At 44.6% G+C, this 15,266-nt stretch overlaps 1 protein-coding gene across 1 annotated transcript; it reads left to right on the top strand.

The window, feature by feature from the left end:
* Positions 1–3,066: 3,066 nt before the first annotated feature.
* Positions 3,067–13,876, top strand: LOC308420038 (glyceraldehyde-3-phosphate dehydrogenase-like; the record flags this gene model as incomplete). Its single annotated transcript, XM_080915994.1, has 2 exons — positions 3,067–3,106; positions 12,873–13,876. 2 exons carry the CDS (start codon positions 3,067–3,069, stop codon positions 13,874–13,876), a joined length of 1,044 nt encoding a protein of 347 aa, XP_080772120.1.
* Positions 13,877–15,266: the final 1,390 nt, after the last annotated feature.

Here is a 15,266-nt window from a genome sequence, read left to right as displayed (position 1 = left end):
GGCACCAGATCCCATTACAGATGGTTGTGAGCCACGCAGTCAGTGCTCTTAACTGCTGAGCCATCTCTCCAGCCCTTCTTTCTAGCCTCTAATGATAAGAATTTGATCAGCAGAGTCTACACAAAGCTATAAGGAGGAGATATCAGACTTAACCTCTGTTCTCCACAGTATACATGTGACTCCCTACCCAGTCATAAATAGAATATCAAGTAAAAGAGAATTCTGAATCAATCATTACAGGACAGTAAGAACAACGATCTAGACTCTGGGGACCTCAAAGCAGTTCTCTGAAAAAGTAGGAATTGAGATGGGTGTGTGCAGATGGAGATACATTTAAGACCTGAGCAGCTCATGGCCTGGAGTTTGGAGGGGCCTAGGACACCAAGGACTATTATTATATAGACCCAGTTTTCTATGAAGACACAAAAAATGGTATGTCTTCACAGAGTACAACATTCCAAGGTATCTTTTCTGGTGAGTTATGGGATAGAATGAAGAATTCATATAACTTTCTCTTGAATCTTTAAGACATGGTGTGTGTACCCTAGGTTGGTCTCAACCTAGTGATGATTCTCCTGCCTCAGCCTCCCCAGTGTTGGGACTGCAGCAGTGCTACATGTGGTTTCCTTCATCTATGAAAGTGGTGACTAGTGCCTGACAGACAGGAAGCATGGAACCTGTATTTGCCCTAAAATATAACAAAACAGGCACGAGGCTGCTTAGGCAGGAGCTAGAGTTCTCACACCTTGTACATGTGGGCAAGCTGGTGTTTACTTTGTTCTCTGTGGCTTTTCTTCAGATGTTTGCTGTCTAGCCCAGGTTGAGGTATATATAAACTCATGGTAGTCCTGCCATAGCCTCCCAAGAGCTAGGATCCGCCTGCCCCAGCTGCCTCTTAGCCACTGCTTTCACACACTGTCCTCCACAGCCTGGTAAAAATCAATCAGATTTATGTTAAAATTTCAATTTATAATACATCCAAGCAATAAATTCACTGCTAGTTAATAGAGATATAAACCGTTCACCTAGACAAGATAAAATTGATCTAGTTCACCTCAATCTAAATCGTCCTCTGCTGTCTCCATCTTGATTTTCTCCCTTTCCTCCTCACTCCAGCCTTACAAAAACTTTTGTCCCTGCCCCACTCTCTACTGTCCAATCATGTATCGCCTTGACATCAACCTACAAGTACTCTTAACCACTTAGCCACGGTTTTCTTGAAGTTGTATGTGTATGTCTGACCCACTTGGTAAGTGTGTGCCATTTGCTTGCCCGATGCCATGGAATCCAGAGAAGGCACCAGATTCTCTAGAACTGGCATTCCATGTGGTCCTATGATACTGGGAGCCAAACCCAGGTTCTCTGCAAGAGCAGTAAGTGTTCTTAAACTGCTGACCATCTTCTACCTCCTGTCAGCCCCTTCTTTTGAACCAGTTTTGTTATTCATGTGTTAAATGGTATACCTGCTATTACACTAGGTACTGGACTGTTAAAATCCCACAGGTCAGAGTTTTTTAATTGCTTTGTATGTTTGTGTGCATGTTCATGTTTACATGCCCAAGTGTGCTTATGTTGTGAGAAGGGTGGGCCCAGTATCTTCCTCAATCCCCTTTTCTCTTAGTTTCTGAGATGAGTGTATCTCATGGGATCTGGACTGTGCCGGTTTGTGTAGACTGGCTGGTCAGTATCTGCAGAGATCTTTTTGTTTGTCTCCCCAGTGCTGGGATTACAGGCATCATGGTCTATCTTGCTTTTCCACGGGTGTTAGGGTCAAACTCAGGTTCTCATGCTTCCATGACAAGCACTTCAGCAACCTGACTGCTCTGCTAGAGCTTCTAGTGCTGAGCTGTCTCCAAACAGGGTTTCCCTCAGAACCCTTACCACCTCACATTTGTGCGAAACAGGCTGGCCTCCAGCTTAAGGAGTGCTAGATTAATGATTTTCTTTCCATAGAATAGAAAATGCTTATTAAGGGAGTCTCTCTAAGAAAATTCAGATTCCACTTCTTTGTTAGCATACATAAAGACTCAGAGGAGATAATCTAAAAGGAACTCGAGTGCTCGAGTATGTGTGTGTGTGTACACTCGAGAGCGTGTATGTGTGTGTGTGTTGCGCGCTTTCATGGCAGTGGTGCAGATGTGGAGCTGAGTAGTGATTTATGAATGAATGTTGGTTCTCTCCCACCATATGAGTCCCAGGAAACAAACTGGGGATGTTATACATGGTAGCACGTGCCTTTACCAGCTATAACATTTCAACAGTCTAGTCTGCAAAGATTAATTCTTTCCTAAATTTAGTCACTTTATAACTAGATTTGAGAATGGGTCTCTAGCTCAGGCTGGCCTTGAACTCTGTTTTAACCTTTTTATGTACCTAGTCTCTACGAGAGAGACATAACCAATCCTGAGATACCAAACAGTAGAGTAAGGAAATGATTATAATGGGAAATACACTATAGTGATCCAGGATATATTCTCTAATTATATATGTGTGCATATATATTTTAATTTTTTTCTTGTTCTTCTAGATGGTTTCACTGTAGTCTTGGCTATCCTGGAACTCACTCTGTAGACTTAGCCTGGCCCTGAACTCACAGAGACATCAGGTCAGGGTAATGTGGCAGGGTTTCATGGTCCAAAAACTTCATGAAGTCAGGGCCAGGGGCTCCCAAAGCCTCTATTCATCCTTGACCTGTTAGCTGGTATTAGGGAGACATTTTTCTTTAGTAATCACTGGTAAGGTGCTATGTTCCTATAAATAACTGTACTCAGTGCTCCTGTAAGCAACCCTGATAAAACTCACTGAGGCATGACATACATGTAAATAAGGGAGAAAAGACATGAGAGTGAAATGGGGGACAGTTGGGAAGGAGAAATGGATAATAAAATGTGTGTGAAAAAAGTGACTGAGGAGGTGCAGCGAATGTAAAGCGAATACAGAAGTGAAAGGTCAGCTGACAGGAAGAGCTGGTGCTCTGAGCCAATGGGCAGCAGCAGAGACTGAAGGGAAGCTTCCTGACACAAGACAGCAGGAAACAAGGACTGGCCAGATGGCTGTGCCGGCAGCATGGGTGTCAGCAACAGCTGTGCCACACACCTGTCGGCTGGTACCCACCAACAGGATGGTGGGAGGAACTCGAGGGTTGAGTTTTAGGAAAAATAAACAGAATAGTGGTACACACCTTTAATCCCAGCACTTGGAGGCAGAAGTGGGTGAATCTCTGAGTTAGTGGCCAGCCTGGTCTACAGAGTGAGTTCCAGAACGGCCTGGTCTACACAGAGAAACCCTGTCCTGAAAGACAAAAACCAAAGCAACCAAGCAAAGTGAACACTGCCACACAGCCGCAATGGAATGGTGGGGGTGGAGCTAGTGATACAGTTGTGCAGCTCCCAATGGAACTCTCTTCAATCAAATGCCACGCCCAAAGGAGGTCCCCCAGCCAGGGCACACACCTTTGATCCCAGCACCGAGACAGTTCAAGCCCAGCCAGGTCTACAGAATGAATTACAGGGCGGCCAGGGCTACACACAAAAACACTGTCTTGAAGAACAAAAGAATAGGGAAAAAATGTGTGGGGTCACCAGCTGGTCTTTACATTATTAACCAAAATTGTGCACTGAAAAAGATATTAGTGGTCCCACCAACAGGGTACTTACTCTAGGGAGTAAAATTGGAGGCCAAAGCCGAGAGAGGTGGGTGATATGTAGCAATCAGTGAGATGGCTCATCAGGTAAAGCCACCTCAGCCAAGCCTAGTGACCTGCGCTCAATCCTCAGGATGACAGTCTAGAAAAAACAACTCCCATAAATTGTTTTTAGACTTCCAGATGAGGATGACACCTCTCCCGCTTTACACACACACCAAATGTAATTATACATTTTCAAATCACTTCTTAGCTGTTTATATAGTAACACACATCTAAAATCTCAGTACTTCCGAGGCTGAGGCAGGATAATTTCCAGACCAGCCTGGATTCCAAAGTGAAACGTCTCACACAAAGTAAGAGAGACAGGTTCTTGCTAGGTAGCTCAGGCCGGACTATAGAGGGATGGGATGACACTGAGCCACCAGGCCTGGCTTGTTTTCTCATTCTTACAGTCCTCAACCGGTTGCCATAGCATCACAGAGACCAGCATCCCCAGTGACCTCATTCCTTAACCTTTTTTTCTTCTTTCTCCCTTTCTCTTACTTGATTCTCTTATGCAAATAACTTGTATCTTCAGAGGTCAGAAGGCAGGATTGGACCCTCAACACTGGAGTTACAGGTGGTTGTGAGCCTGATATTGTCCTGATAACTTAAATTTACATTTTTTCCTAAGAAATGGAGAAATGATGCAACGTCAACTTTTAAAATACATTTAAAACCCCAATTTAAAAAAAAAAGGAATGCCTCAGTCTAGTAGGAGAAAACTAAAGGTCAGATATGATCACAGCTAAATATCTAAGGAGCTATCATAACTTTAAGGAAAAGAGGTATTTCCCGGGCAGACAGAATTGTGGTGCAAGACATCAAGCAATTGTGGCACAAGATCAAAGGGTGGCGGGCTCGGGGCTCACAGACTGGGCTCATAAAGCATCTAGCTTGAGAAGAGTGTCCGGGCGGATGGAGAGGAAGAACAAGCACCGACTTTGATTAGTTCTGTGGACAAGGCAAGCGGATAGGTGTGACTGAGGGAGGGATTGGGATCCTGCGCTCATGGGACATATTTGCATAATTCTAAATTACTTAGTCTCACAGTAATACCCAAGAAGCATCCAGTTTCCTGGTCATTTCAGGGAGCAATTTCAGGGCCTTGGATAAGAGCAAGGAATGAGGAAGAGAGGGCTTCTGGGTTTCTGCATTTGGTTTAATGGTGGTATCCCATAAAATTTAGCTTCAGAAATGAGAGTGTTTGGCAAGAAACTGAGCTTTTTTTTTTTTTGTCATAGGGCTTTAGAAGCCTCCAAAGCATCTCCAGGTAGCACATGATGCTCAGGTGGAAGGCTTAGCAAAGGCCGAACATGCAGTGTTTTACGCAAAGATAGTGATTACATGAGCATGGTTACCCAGAGAACAGGTGTGGGGGAGCACTGGGGTCAGGGAACGGAATTCCCTTCTCCTTTTTCTCCCACCCTTCCTTTCCAGATGGTGTGTGTGTGTGTATGTATGTGTGTGTGAGTGAGTGAGTGTGTGTGTGTGTATGTGTGTGAGTGAGTGTGTGTGTGTGTGAGTATGTGTGTGAGTGAGTGTGTGTGTGTGTGTGTGTGTGTGAGTGAGTGTGTGTGTGTGTGTGAATGTGTGTGTTGCTTTATTGCCCAGGCTGGCCCTGAACTCCTGGGATTGAGTGATCTGCCTCAGGCTCCCACTTAAGACCAAAGGCACTAGCCCAGCTCTTGAAACTTCCAGTTTCTGAAGTGTGGTGAGACTCGAGGATGGTTGGCACACATGCAGTGGTGGCCTTATGAGTGGCAGTGGGCATACCTCTTATTCTTCTGCCTACTTATGGGATCCTTTTCCTCCTACTGAGTTGCCATATCCAGGCTCGATGAGGATTTGCGCCTGCATCTTGTTAGGCATTATTCAGTGGATATCCCTCAAATGCCTGCTCTTTTTAAAAAGGAAACAGGATAAGTGGATCTGGGTGACAGGAGAGATGGAGGGAGGGACTATAGAGGGGAAACTGCAGTTGGGAGTGTAATAAACAAGAATAAAAGAAAGGTCTGGTGGGGATTTAAAGGTTCTTTGGAAAGTCAGTTGGATGGTGTTTTGCTGGGGCAAGTGAAGGAAAATTTCATTAAAGTGGACACAGGTATGAAAGGCTAAGGCAGACTCGTGAAGGAACATTTTGCTGAAGCAAACAGGAGAGAGGATGTTTGTTCTGCTAAAGCAAGTACTTGAAAGGACACATGATGAGGATTCTCTGCTAACGACACACATGTATTGGCCTAGCTAACATTGCGTAGTTGAGCTGCATTTGTCAGGACTCCATAGAGAGAACCGCACCAAAAAATTCTGGTGGTGTGCTGCAGTTTCTTGCTGCTTCTAAGGACTCAGGCAGGGCATGCGGAGGACTCATGATGTTTGAGGGTATAAATTGGAGTCCACTGAGTGACAGCTAAGTGACAGCTTGGCTTGCTGGCACAGCTAGCTGTGCAACACCTGTGGGTCTCCAGTCCAGTTTTCACTGATCTCCATTTCCCTGTGAGAGGCACAGCCGCTCCTGGTGTCCCTCCCTTTCCCTCGAGCTGAGGCTGAGGGCTGGCTGTCTCTGTTAGCTCAGGTCACCACTGTTGTTAACCATTGAACTGAACTGCTGGTGTATCCGTGAGGTGTTTGTGAATGGATGGAGCTGCCGCTGCCTGCTGACCTGTGAGCTGAGCTGCTGATTCCCAGACGACACAGATGGGAGTTGCTCAGAGAACCTTTCTAGATAGGTCTGCTCCCCATCCCCTGAGTATCCTTTCTTTTCAACTACCTCTGGCTGGTTGTGGGCTACAAGGAAGGTTAAAGCAGTTAAGAACCATCATTAAAAAAATAGGATTTGAATAAATTAAAGTCACAGAGATCAGGCACAGAGGACCGCACAGTGTATGACTCCATTACCGGGAGTGTGACACTCAGGCAACTCTCAGGAACCGAAACTGAAGGCAGCTGCCTTCCACACACGATTTCCTCTAGGGGTGATGAGGATGCTTCAGAACTGCTAAATGGAGCGGTTACACACATTGTGAATAGACTAAACATCCCCCAGTTGTTTGCTTTATTATTTACTTATTTAAAGTAAGATGTTTATTGTTTGAGTCAGAGTTATATGTAACCTAGGATGACCTCGTAACCTAGGATGATCTCGACTTGCTACGTATTTGCGCATCAACTTGAATTCCTGCTCCTCTTGCCTCTCTTCCAAGTGCTGGAATTACAAGGGTGTGCTACCATGGCCAATTTATTTATATATTTAGATGGGATCTCAGATAGCCCAGGATGGCCTCAGATTTGCTGTGTAGATGATGCTGCCTCCACTTCCTTAGTGCTGGAATTACAGGCATGTGCCACAACCCCTGGCTCTCAGAGGAAGGCAGAGAGTGACAGAGCAGGACATCCAACATCCTTCTGTGATGTTCACACGGCTGTACACACTTGCATATCCATGATCACTTATAACACACACACACACACACACACACACACGTGCATATAATGACCTAAGAATTCCCCTAAAAGAATGGGAAGGCAATGCACACAGGTTGAAAGAAGGTGTCTGTAACTACTACACTTTACAAAGGACTTTTATTCAAAATACAGTGTTAAAAACTGCTGACGCGGGCTGGAGAGATGGCCCAGTGGTTAGAGCACTGACTGCTTTTCCAGAGGTCCTGAGTTCAATTCCCAGCACCCACATGGTGGCTCACAACCATCTGTAATGGGATCTGATGCCCTCTTCTGGTGAGTCTGAAAACAGCTACAGTGTGCTCACATACAGGAAATAAATAAATATTTTTTAAAAACCGCTGATGCAGAGGCACATCCAGTGAAGCAAGAACATCAAGTATTCACAGCTAACCTTTTTTTTTTAAGATTCATTTATTTTATTTATATGATACTCTGTAGCTAACCTTAGAGGGCATCAGATGGCTTAACCACTAAGCCATCTCTTCAATCCAAGGCTAATCTTTTCTATACATGAGAACCTGTCTGAAAACAAAACACAAACCAAACCACCGACAACTAGTAAGAAAACAACAATAAAATCACAGGGGAAATGAGAGCCAGGCATAGTGGTCGCGCCTTTAATCCAGCACTCAGGAGGCAGAGGCAGGTGCATCTCTGAGTTCAGGGCCAACCTGGTCTACAGAGTGAGTTGTAGAACAGTAAGAGCTACACGGTTAGACCCTGCCTCTAATTAATTAATTCATTCATTAATTAACTAATTAAAAATAAAGGAAATAGAATAATGAAAAGGTGGTTCACATAAACTTAAAGATGTACATTTACTGATTAGTGTGTATATTTGTGGGTGTTTTAGTGACATGTAGAGCTCAGAGGACAACTTGTGGGAGGCAGTTCTCTCCCTTCATTATGTAAGTTCCATGGATCAGACTCAAGCTCTTTAGCCTTGGCAACAAGCCTCTTTACTGTTGAACCATTCTCTGGCCATTAACATAGTTTTTAATCAAGAAAATATAAATAAAATCACAATGATCCCCAAGGTATTTACTAGAAGATCTAAATCCAGAAGCTTGAGTAAAGACACCCAGTGTTGGTGTAAATCCTGGAATGCGTCAAGGACACCAGTGGAGTGAGTGTGCATTGGTGTGCTAAGGCTGAAGTGTATACCTGCTATGACTCAGCTCTCTACTCAAAGAGAGCCAATGTGTATCTATCAAAATAAAGGTATCGGATGTTGCTGACTTGTAAAATTAAACATCTCACAGTAATAACAAATGACAAGTTATTGTCAAGGATTTGTTAGCTCTCATAAACAAAATGGCATAAGAGGGTATGACTCTGCATATGAAGCTCCAAATGGCAAAATTAACAGTGGTAACAGAAGAGTGGTATACTGCCAGAGAGAAGGAACACACACACATACACACACGCTCATGCATGCAAACGTGCGTGCATACACGTGCACATGGGCGGAAGGCAGGCACACACCTGTGGATTTCTAGTTCTTCCTCCTCTTTATGATGCTTGGTTTCAGACCCTAAGCAAGCACTCTACCACTAACTGTATCCCAACCATAGTTGGGATACAAACATCTGTAATGAGATCTGACGCCCTCTTCTGGTGAGTCTGAAGATAGCAACAGTATTTATTTCACATTCATGAAATAAATGAATAAATCTAAAAAAAAAAAAAAAAAATCCCTTTCTCCCAGGTATGGCTGTACACATCTGTCTACAATTTCTGCATTTGGGAGGTAGAGACGGGAAGGATCATAAGTTCAAGACCAGCTTGGACTTCACAGGGAGAGACCCTGTCTCAAACACACACACCAAACGAAACTAGGGTCTCAAGAGATGACTCAGCAGTTAAGAGTAATAGCTGCTCTTCCAAAGGACCTGGGGGGTTTTATTTCCAGCACCTTGTGGCCCACAACCATCTGTAACTCCAGTCCCAGGGGATTTGATGTCTTCCCCTGGCCTCCAGAGTCACGTGTAGCACAGACATTCCTTACAAGTAAATCATTCAAGGCAAAGCACCCATATATAAAAATATTAAAACAATTAAACAAACAAAATAAAAACATCTTTTTTTTTTCTCTGATTCTGGAGAGATAGCCCAGCAATTGGCATTGCTTCCTGATTTCCCAGAGTACCTGTGTTTAGTTCCCAGCATCCATCTCACACTGTCTAACTGTCTCCGTGGAATCCAATACTCTCTTCTGACCTAGGAGGGTACTTTTATACTTGGTACACATAAACAACTTTTTACAGTTATATTTTAGGCTGAGGATATAGTTCAGAGGTAAAGTGCTTTTCTAATCTGCGAGGCCCTGGGCTCAACCTCCAGCACTGCAAACAATTCCATCCCCTCCAAAGCTGCTTCCTTATTGCTCTCTTATGGCTACCTACTCTCTCTCCTTGGACTAGTCAATGTTCTTATTTGCTTTCTTCCTCCTCCATTCTTAAAAAAAAAATGTGCATGTGTGTGCATAAGCACCCATGTGTCCCACAGAGTAACTCTCAGATAACTCTCGGTTGATTATCTCCAGCCACCTTGTGGGATTATGGGATTCACCAGACCCATCTAGCCTACCCTTCCCCTCCCTCCCTCTCTCTCCTGTTCCGAGATAGGGTCTCAGTATGTAGCCATGGCTGACTGTCCTGGAATTCACTACGTAGAACAGCCTGGCTCTGCCTCACAAAGGCTGGGTGGGATTAAAGGTTACACCACCATGCTTGGCATCTCTTCTCCATTCTTACGAACTCATTCTATATAGCTTTCACCCGGTCAGTGTACCACTTTTGTTCTCGTCAAAATCATTGATGAGCTCTATTTAATCCAAAGGTCAGTCCTCCCTCTGTTCGTGCGAGTGGAACCTGTCTGTGTGTCACTGTCCTTTACTCCTAGGGACAGGAAATCTGGTTTTAAGGTTTCAGAATTCTCTTGGTTCCTTGATCTTTTAGCCTTCTTGAAATTCCCCTGGATGATGCATGGATGTTTCCCTCCTTCCAATCTCACACACAGCCTAGATCCTCTTCCGGACTGTCTTCATCTGAGATGAGGTCTTTCTGGAACTCACTTCGGATCCTACTGCAGCCTGTCCATGCACTGGGATACAGGGATCTGTGACTGTTCTCCGCTCTTGTTTCTTCTCGTGGTAGGGAATTGAAGGTATATTATATAAGGTATATATAATATAAGGTAGGTCTTAGACCTGTGTAGGATAGCATCGCCAAAGAGCTACAGCCCCAGATCAGTTTATCTCTGTGAGACTCTTCTTAAAAATTTATTATGTGTGTGTGCGGTATAAGAAGAAGGCAGAATAGGGTGCTGGATCCCTTGGAAAATTGGAGTTATAGTCAGTTGTAAACTCCCATGTAGGTGCTGGGAATCAAACCTGGGTCCTCTACAAAAGCAGCAAGTGATCTTAGCACCAGATCCATCTCTCCAGCTGTTTTCTTCAAACTTAGAGACAACGTCTCACTGGATAGCCAGAGTTGGACTAAATCTTGTGATCGTTTGGCCTTAGACTTCCCAGTGCTGGGTTATAGGCATGTGCTATCACATATATCTCCCCCCAAGCCCCCTTTTTTGAGTTTTTCTGTGTAGCTCTGCCTGTCTTGGAACTCACACTGTAGACCAGGCTGACCTTGTGCTCAGAGATCCACCTGCCTATCTCCTGAGTGCTGGGATTAAAGATGTGCACCACCACATCTGGTAGACATGAAAGACCTTTAAACAGCCTTCAGATCACCCCATGACCTGACTCCGTCCTATCTGCTAACCCCTCGGTTTCACACTTCCATCTAAGAATCTTTTGTACTTCCTTCCTGGAATGTTCTTGACCAGATAGCTGAGAAATCAGTCAGCTCTTCTGGGACCACTTAATTGCAATCTTATCAGAAAAGCCTCGCTCATCCCTATGTACAACTACAACCATCACACTTCCTGTTGCCCTTCCTTGCTTTGGAATTTTGTATTTGAATTTAAAAACATCCCTGGTTTTGAAAATTTCCCCCCTTTTTTTGAGACAGGGTTTCTCTGTGTAGGCTCCAGCCTCCCTGTAACTTACTCTATAGACCAGGCTGGCTTTGAATGTAAAGACTCACCTGTCTCTGCCTCCTGAGTGCTGGGATTAAAGGTATGTGTCACCATTGCTGGGCTAAAATTCTGTTTAATATACTTAAGTGATATTTAGGTTTGCAGAAAAATTGGGCAAAAATATAGACAGTACTCATATAGTCCTCATCTATTTCCCTTATCTTGAATCACGGCACATTACTTTCTACTGATCAACCACATTGATACATTATCATTATACTACTATAATTTATTTATTTCATGTACATGGGTGCTTTGCTTGTATATATGTCTGCGTGATAGTGTCAGAAGCCCTGGAACTAGAGTTATAAACAGTTGTGAACCTCCATGTGGGTGCTGGGAATTGAACCCAGGTCCTCTGGAAGAGCAGCCAAGTGCTCTTAACCATGGAGCCATCTTTCCTGCCCCTCTTATCAATGCATTATCATTATTAACTAGAGTTAACTATTTTAAATCTTACCTTTTGTGTTCCATTTACAGATTTTGACAAATGTAGAATGTCCCCGTGTCTGTGATCATAGCAACACACAGAAAATGCCACAAAACTCCCCTGTTCCATCTAGTCATCCTGTCCTCCCCCTAAGTGTGCCCTTGGCAACCACTGATTAATTGCTGTCGCCGTGGTGTTGCCTTGTCTGGAATCTCATATAGTTCGAATGGTATAGTCGGTAAGCTTTTCAGATTTGTTCTTTTCAATTATTTGTGGTAATGTTCATTTAAAGGGACCTTATCATGTTCATTGTTCATTGCTTTGACTGCCCTCCCTTCCCCTCCTGGCAAGTATGTTTCTAATATGCTTTATCTTTTACTTTTTGTTGTAGTGAGAGGCCAGGCTGAACAGGCCTGCTTGTCTTGGCCTTTGCAGTTGGTGAGACCTCATATCTGTAAGGATATCTAGGTCATATCAGGAGCTCTGTTTTTCTCTTATGTTTATGTATGTTTGGCCTACATGGGTATTTATGTATCACATGTACAGTGCGCGTGGAAGCTAGAGGTTGTCAGAATCCCTAGGATTAGACTTACAGATGGTTGTGAGCTTTCATGTGGTTGCTGGGAACTGAACTTGGTCCTCTGTAAAAGCAGCCAGTGCTCTTAACTACTGAGCCACCTCTCCAGTCCAAAAGAGTGCTTAACTCACAGATGGTGCTTATAAAATATTAGCTGAATTAAAATATTTTCCTCATCCTCCCCTCATTTGGTCATGGGGGTCTCACTTGCACAGGCTGGTCTGTGTGGTGGTTTGAATGAATTGTCCCCCACAGTCTTGGGCACTTGAATATTTGATCCCTAAGTGATGGAGATGTTTGGGAGCCTCAGGAAGTGTGTTCTTGCTAGACCACGTATGTCACTAGAGCGGCCTTTGAGGTTTAAAGAAATGTTCCCAGCTCCCTCTCTGCATTCTGCGTACAGTTCAACATGTGAGCTGCTAGCTTCTGTTCCTGCCTCTAGGCCTGCCACTCGCTGCCACCACATTTACTGGAACTGTAAGCCCAAATAAACCCTTCATAAGTTGCCAAGGTCCTGGTGTTTTACCACAGCAATAGAAAAGTAACTAATGGCTCTCTCTCCTCCCTGTTCCAGAGACAGCCGCATCTTCTCGTGCAGTGCCAGCCTCGCCCCTTAGACAAGTTGGTGAAGGTCGGTGTGAATGGATTTGGGTACCTGGTTATCAGGACTTCCTTCTGCTCAAGATCTGGCAAAGTGGAGGTTGTTGCCATCAACGACCCCTTCACTGACCTCAACTACATGGTCTACATGTTCCAGTGTGACTCTACCCATGGCAAATTCAGTGGCACAGTCAAGGCTGAGCATGGGAAGCTTGTCATCAACGGGAACCCCATCACCATCTTCCAGGAGGGAGATCCCACTAACATCAAATGGGCTGATGCTGGTGCTGAGTATGTTGTGGAGTCTACTGGTGTCTTCACCACCATGGAGAAGGCCGGGACCCACTTGGAGGGTGGGGCCAAAAGGGTCATCATCTCTGCCTCTTCGGCCAATGCCCCAATGTTTGTGATGGGTGTGAACCATGAAAAATATGACAACTCCCTCAAGATTGTCAGCAATGCATCCTGCACCACCAACTGCTTAGCCCCCCTGGCTAAGGTCATCCATGACAACTTTGGCATCGTGGAAGGGCTCACGACCACAGTCCATCCCATCACTGTCACTCAGAAGACTGTGGATGGCCCCTCTGGAAATCTGTGGTGTGATGGACATGAGGCAGCCCAGAACATCATCCCTGCACCCACTGGTGCTGCCAAGGCTGTGGGCAAGGTCATCCCAGAGCTGAACGGGAAGCTCACTGGCATGGCCGTCTGTGTTCCTACCCCCAGTGTATCTGTTATGGATCTGACATGCTGCCTGGGAAAGCCTGCTAAGTATGATAACATCAAGAAGGTGGTGAAGCAGGCAGCTGAGGGCCCACTAAAGGGCATCCTGGGGTACACTGAGGACCAGGTTGTCTCCTGTGACTTCAACAGCAACTCCCACTCTTCCACCTTTGATGCTGAAGCTGGCGTTGCTCTCAATGACAACTTTGTGAAGCTCATTTCCTGGTATGACAATGAATATGGCTACAGCAACAGGGTGGTGGACCTCATGACCTACATGGCCTCTAAGGAGTGAGAAACCCTGGACCACCCCACAACCCCCCAGCAAGGACACTGAGAGCAAGAGAGGGGCCCTCAGTTGCTGAGGAGTCCCATCCCAACTCAGCCCCCAACACTGAGCATCTCCCTCACAATTCTATCTCAGACCCCCATAATAGGAGGGGTCTAGGGAGCCTTCCCTACTCTCTTGAATGCCATCAATAAAGTTCCACACAAAGAAAAAACAAAAAACAAAGTAACTAATAGTCTGGGACTTATTCTGTACCTGAGACTGGCCCCGAACTCTTGTTCCTTCTGCCCCCACCTCCCAGGTGTTAGGATTACAAGATCTCTATCACTAGAGTTTGAAAAACGTTTCTTAAATGACTAGTATATCAAATTGAAGAACAAATTTCTATCTAGAATTCTCTTGGCAAGGGAAGTCTGTAATTCACCACTTACTCTTTTGGAGTCTCAAATTTTTTAAAAGAGATTTATTTATGTATTTATTATAATTAAGTACACTGTAGGTGTCCACAAACACACCAGAAGAGGGCATCAGATCTCATTACAGATGGTTGTGAGCCATCATGTAGTTTCTGGGAATTGAACTCAGGACCTCTGGAAGAGCAGTCAGTGCTCCTAACCGCCGTGGAGTCTCAAAATTTTAACTTCACTGCTTCTGACTTTGTGTAAATCAGTTAATCCAGCCTGCCTATGCTTGTTTCCTTCTCTATAAAATGACCATACTAATAACTTTCCTCTAGAGTTGCAAGCATTGAATGACTTAACATAAAGTTCTAATCAATCACAATACATGTATATGAATAGTAATTATTAAACCTATAAACCCAGAGGAGGATGTGGGAATAGAATGTATCCAGTAGGGTGCTCTCCCCTTGTTGGACTCGGAGTCTCATGTATTCCAGGCAGAAATCAACCTCCCGATGGGGCCCGATTCCAGCTTCGAACTTGGTACTCCTTCTACCTTCCAGGTGCTGGGATTATGCGCATTAAGACACGAAGCCACGTTTGTAAAACATAGTCTACCAACGGGGCCACATCCTCAGCTCTCCAGTAAAGAATCCGAGAAAGCAGAGTGCTGTGGGCTGCAGAGCCCGCAGAGAAAGATGGCAGGTGAGGCAGAGGTAGGGGCTGCATTCATCCGTTTGCTATCCCTTTATAAAGAGCACTCTGCCTTCTAAGCTTTTCATGCTCACAAAAATAATCTTGGCAGGTGAATATTATAATTACCATTTTATTCCCGAGACAAAAGGTTCAGGGGGGGAGGTAGAATGATTTGCCTGATGTCATCATGTGGAATGTGGTGGTTCCAAGACTCCTCCCATCCATAAGCCCGAGCTTTTTGGATCCAATGCCATGCGAGCCTTCTTTTAAAAGCTTTACCAAAACCTGGGCATGGTGGC

Source organism: Micromys minutus (genome assembly GCF_963924665.1).
Source record: "Micromys minutus genome assembly, chromosome: 4".
In the NCBI taxonomy this organism is placed as follows: domain Eukaryota; kingdom Metazoa; phylum Chordata; class Mammalia; order Rodentia; family Muridae; genus Micromys; species Micromys minutus.
This window is presented reverse-complemented; position numbering and strand designations above follow the sequence as displayed.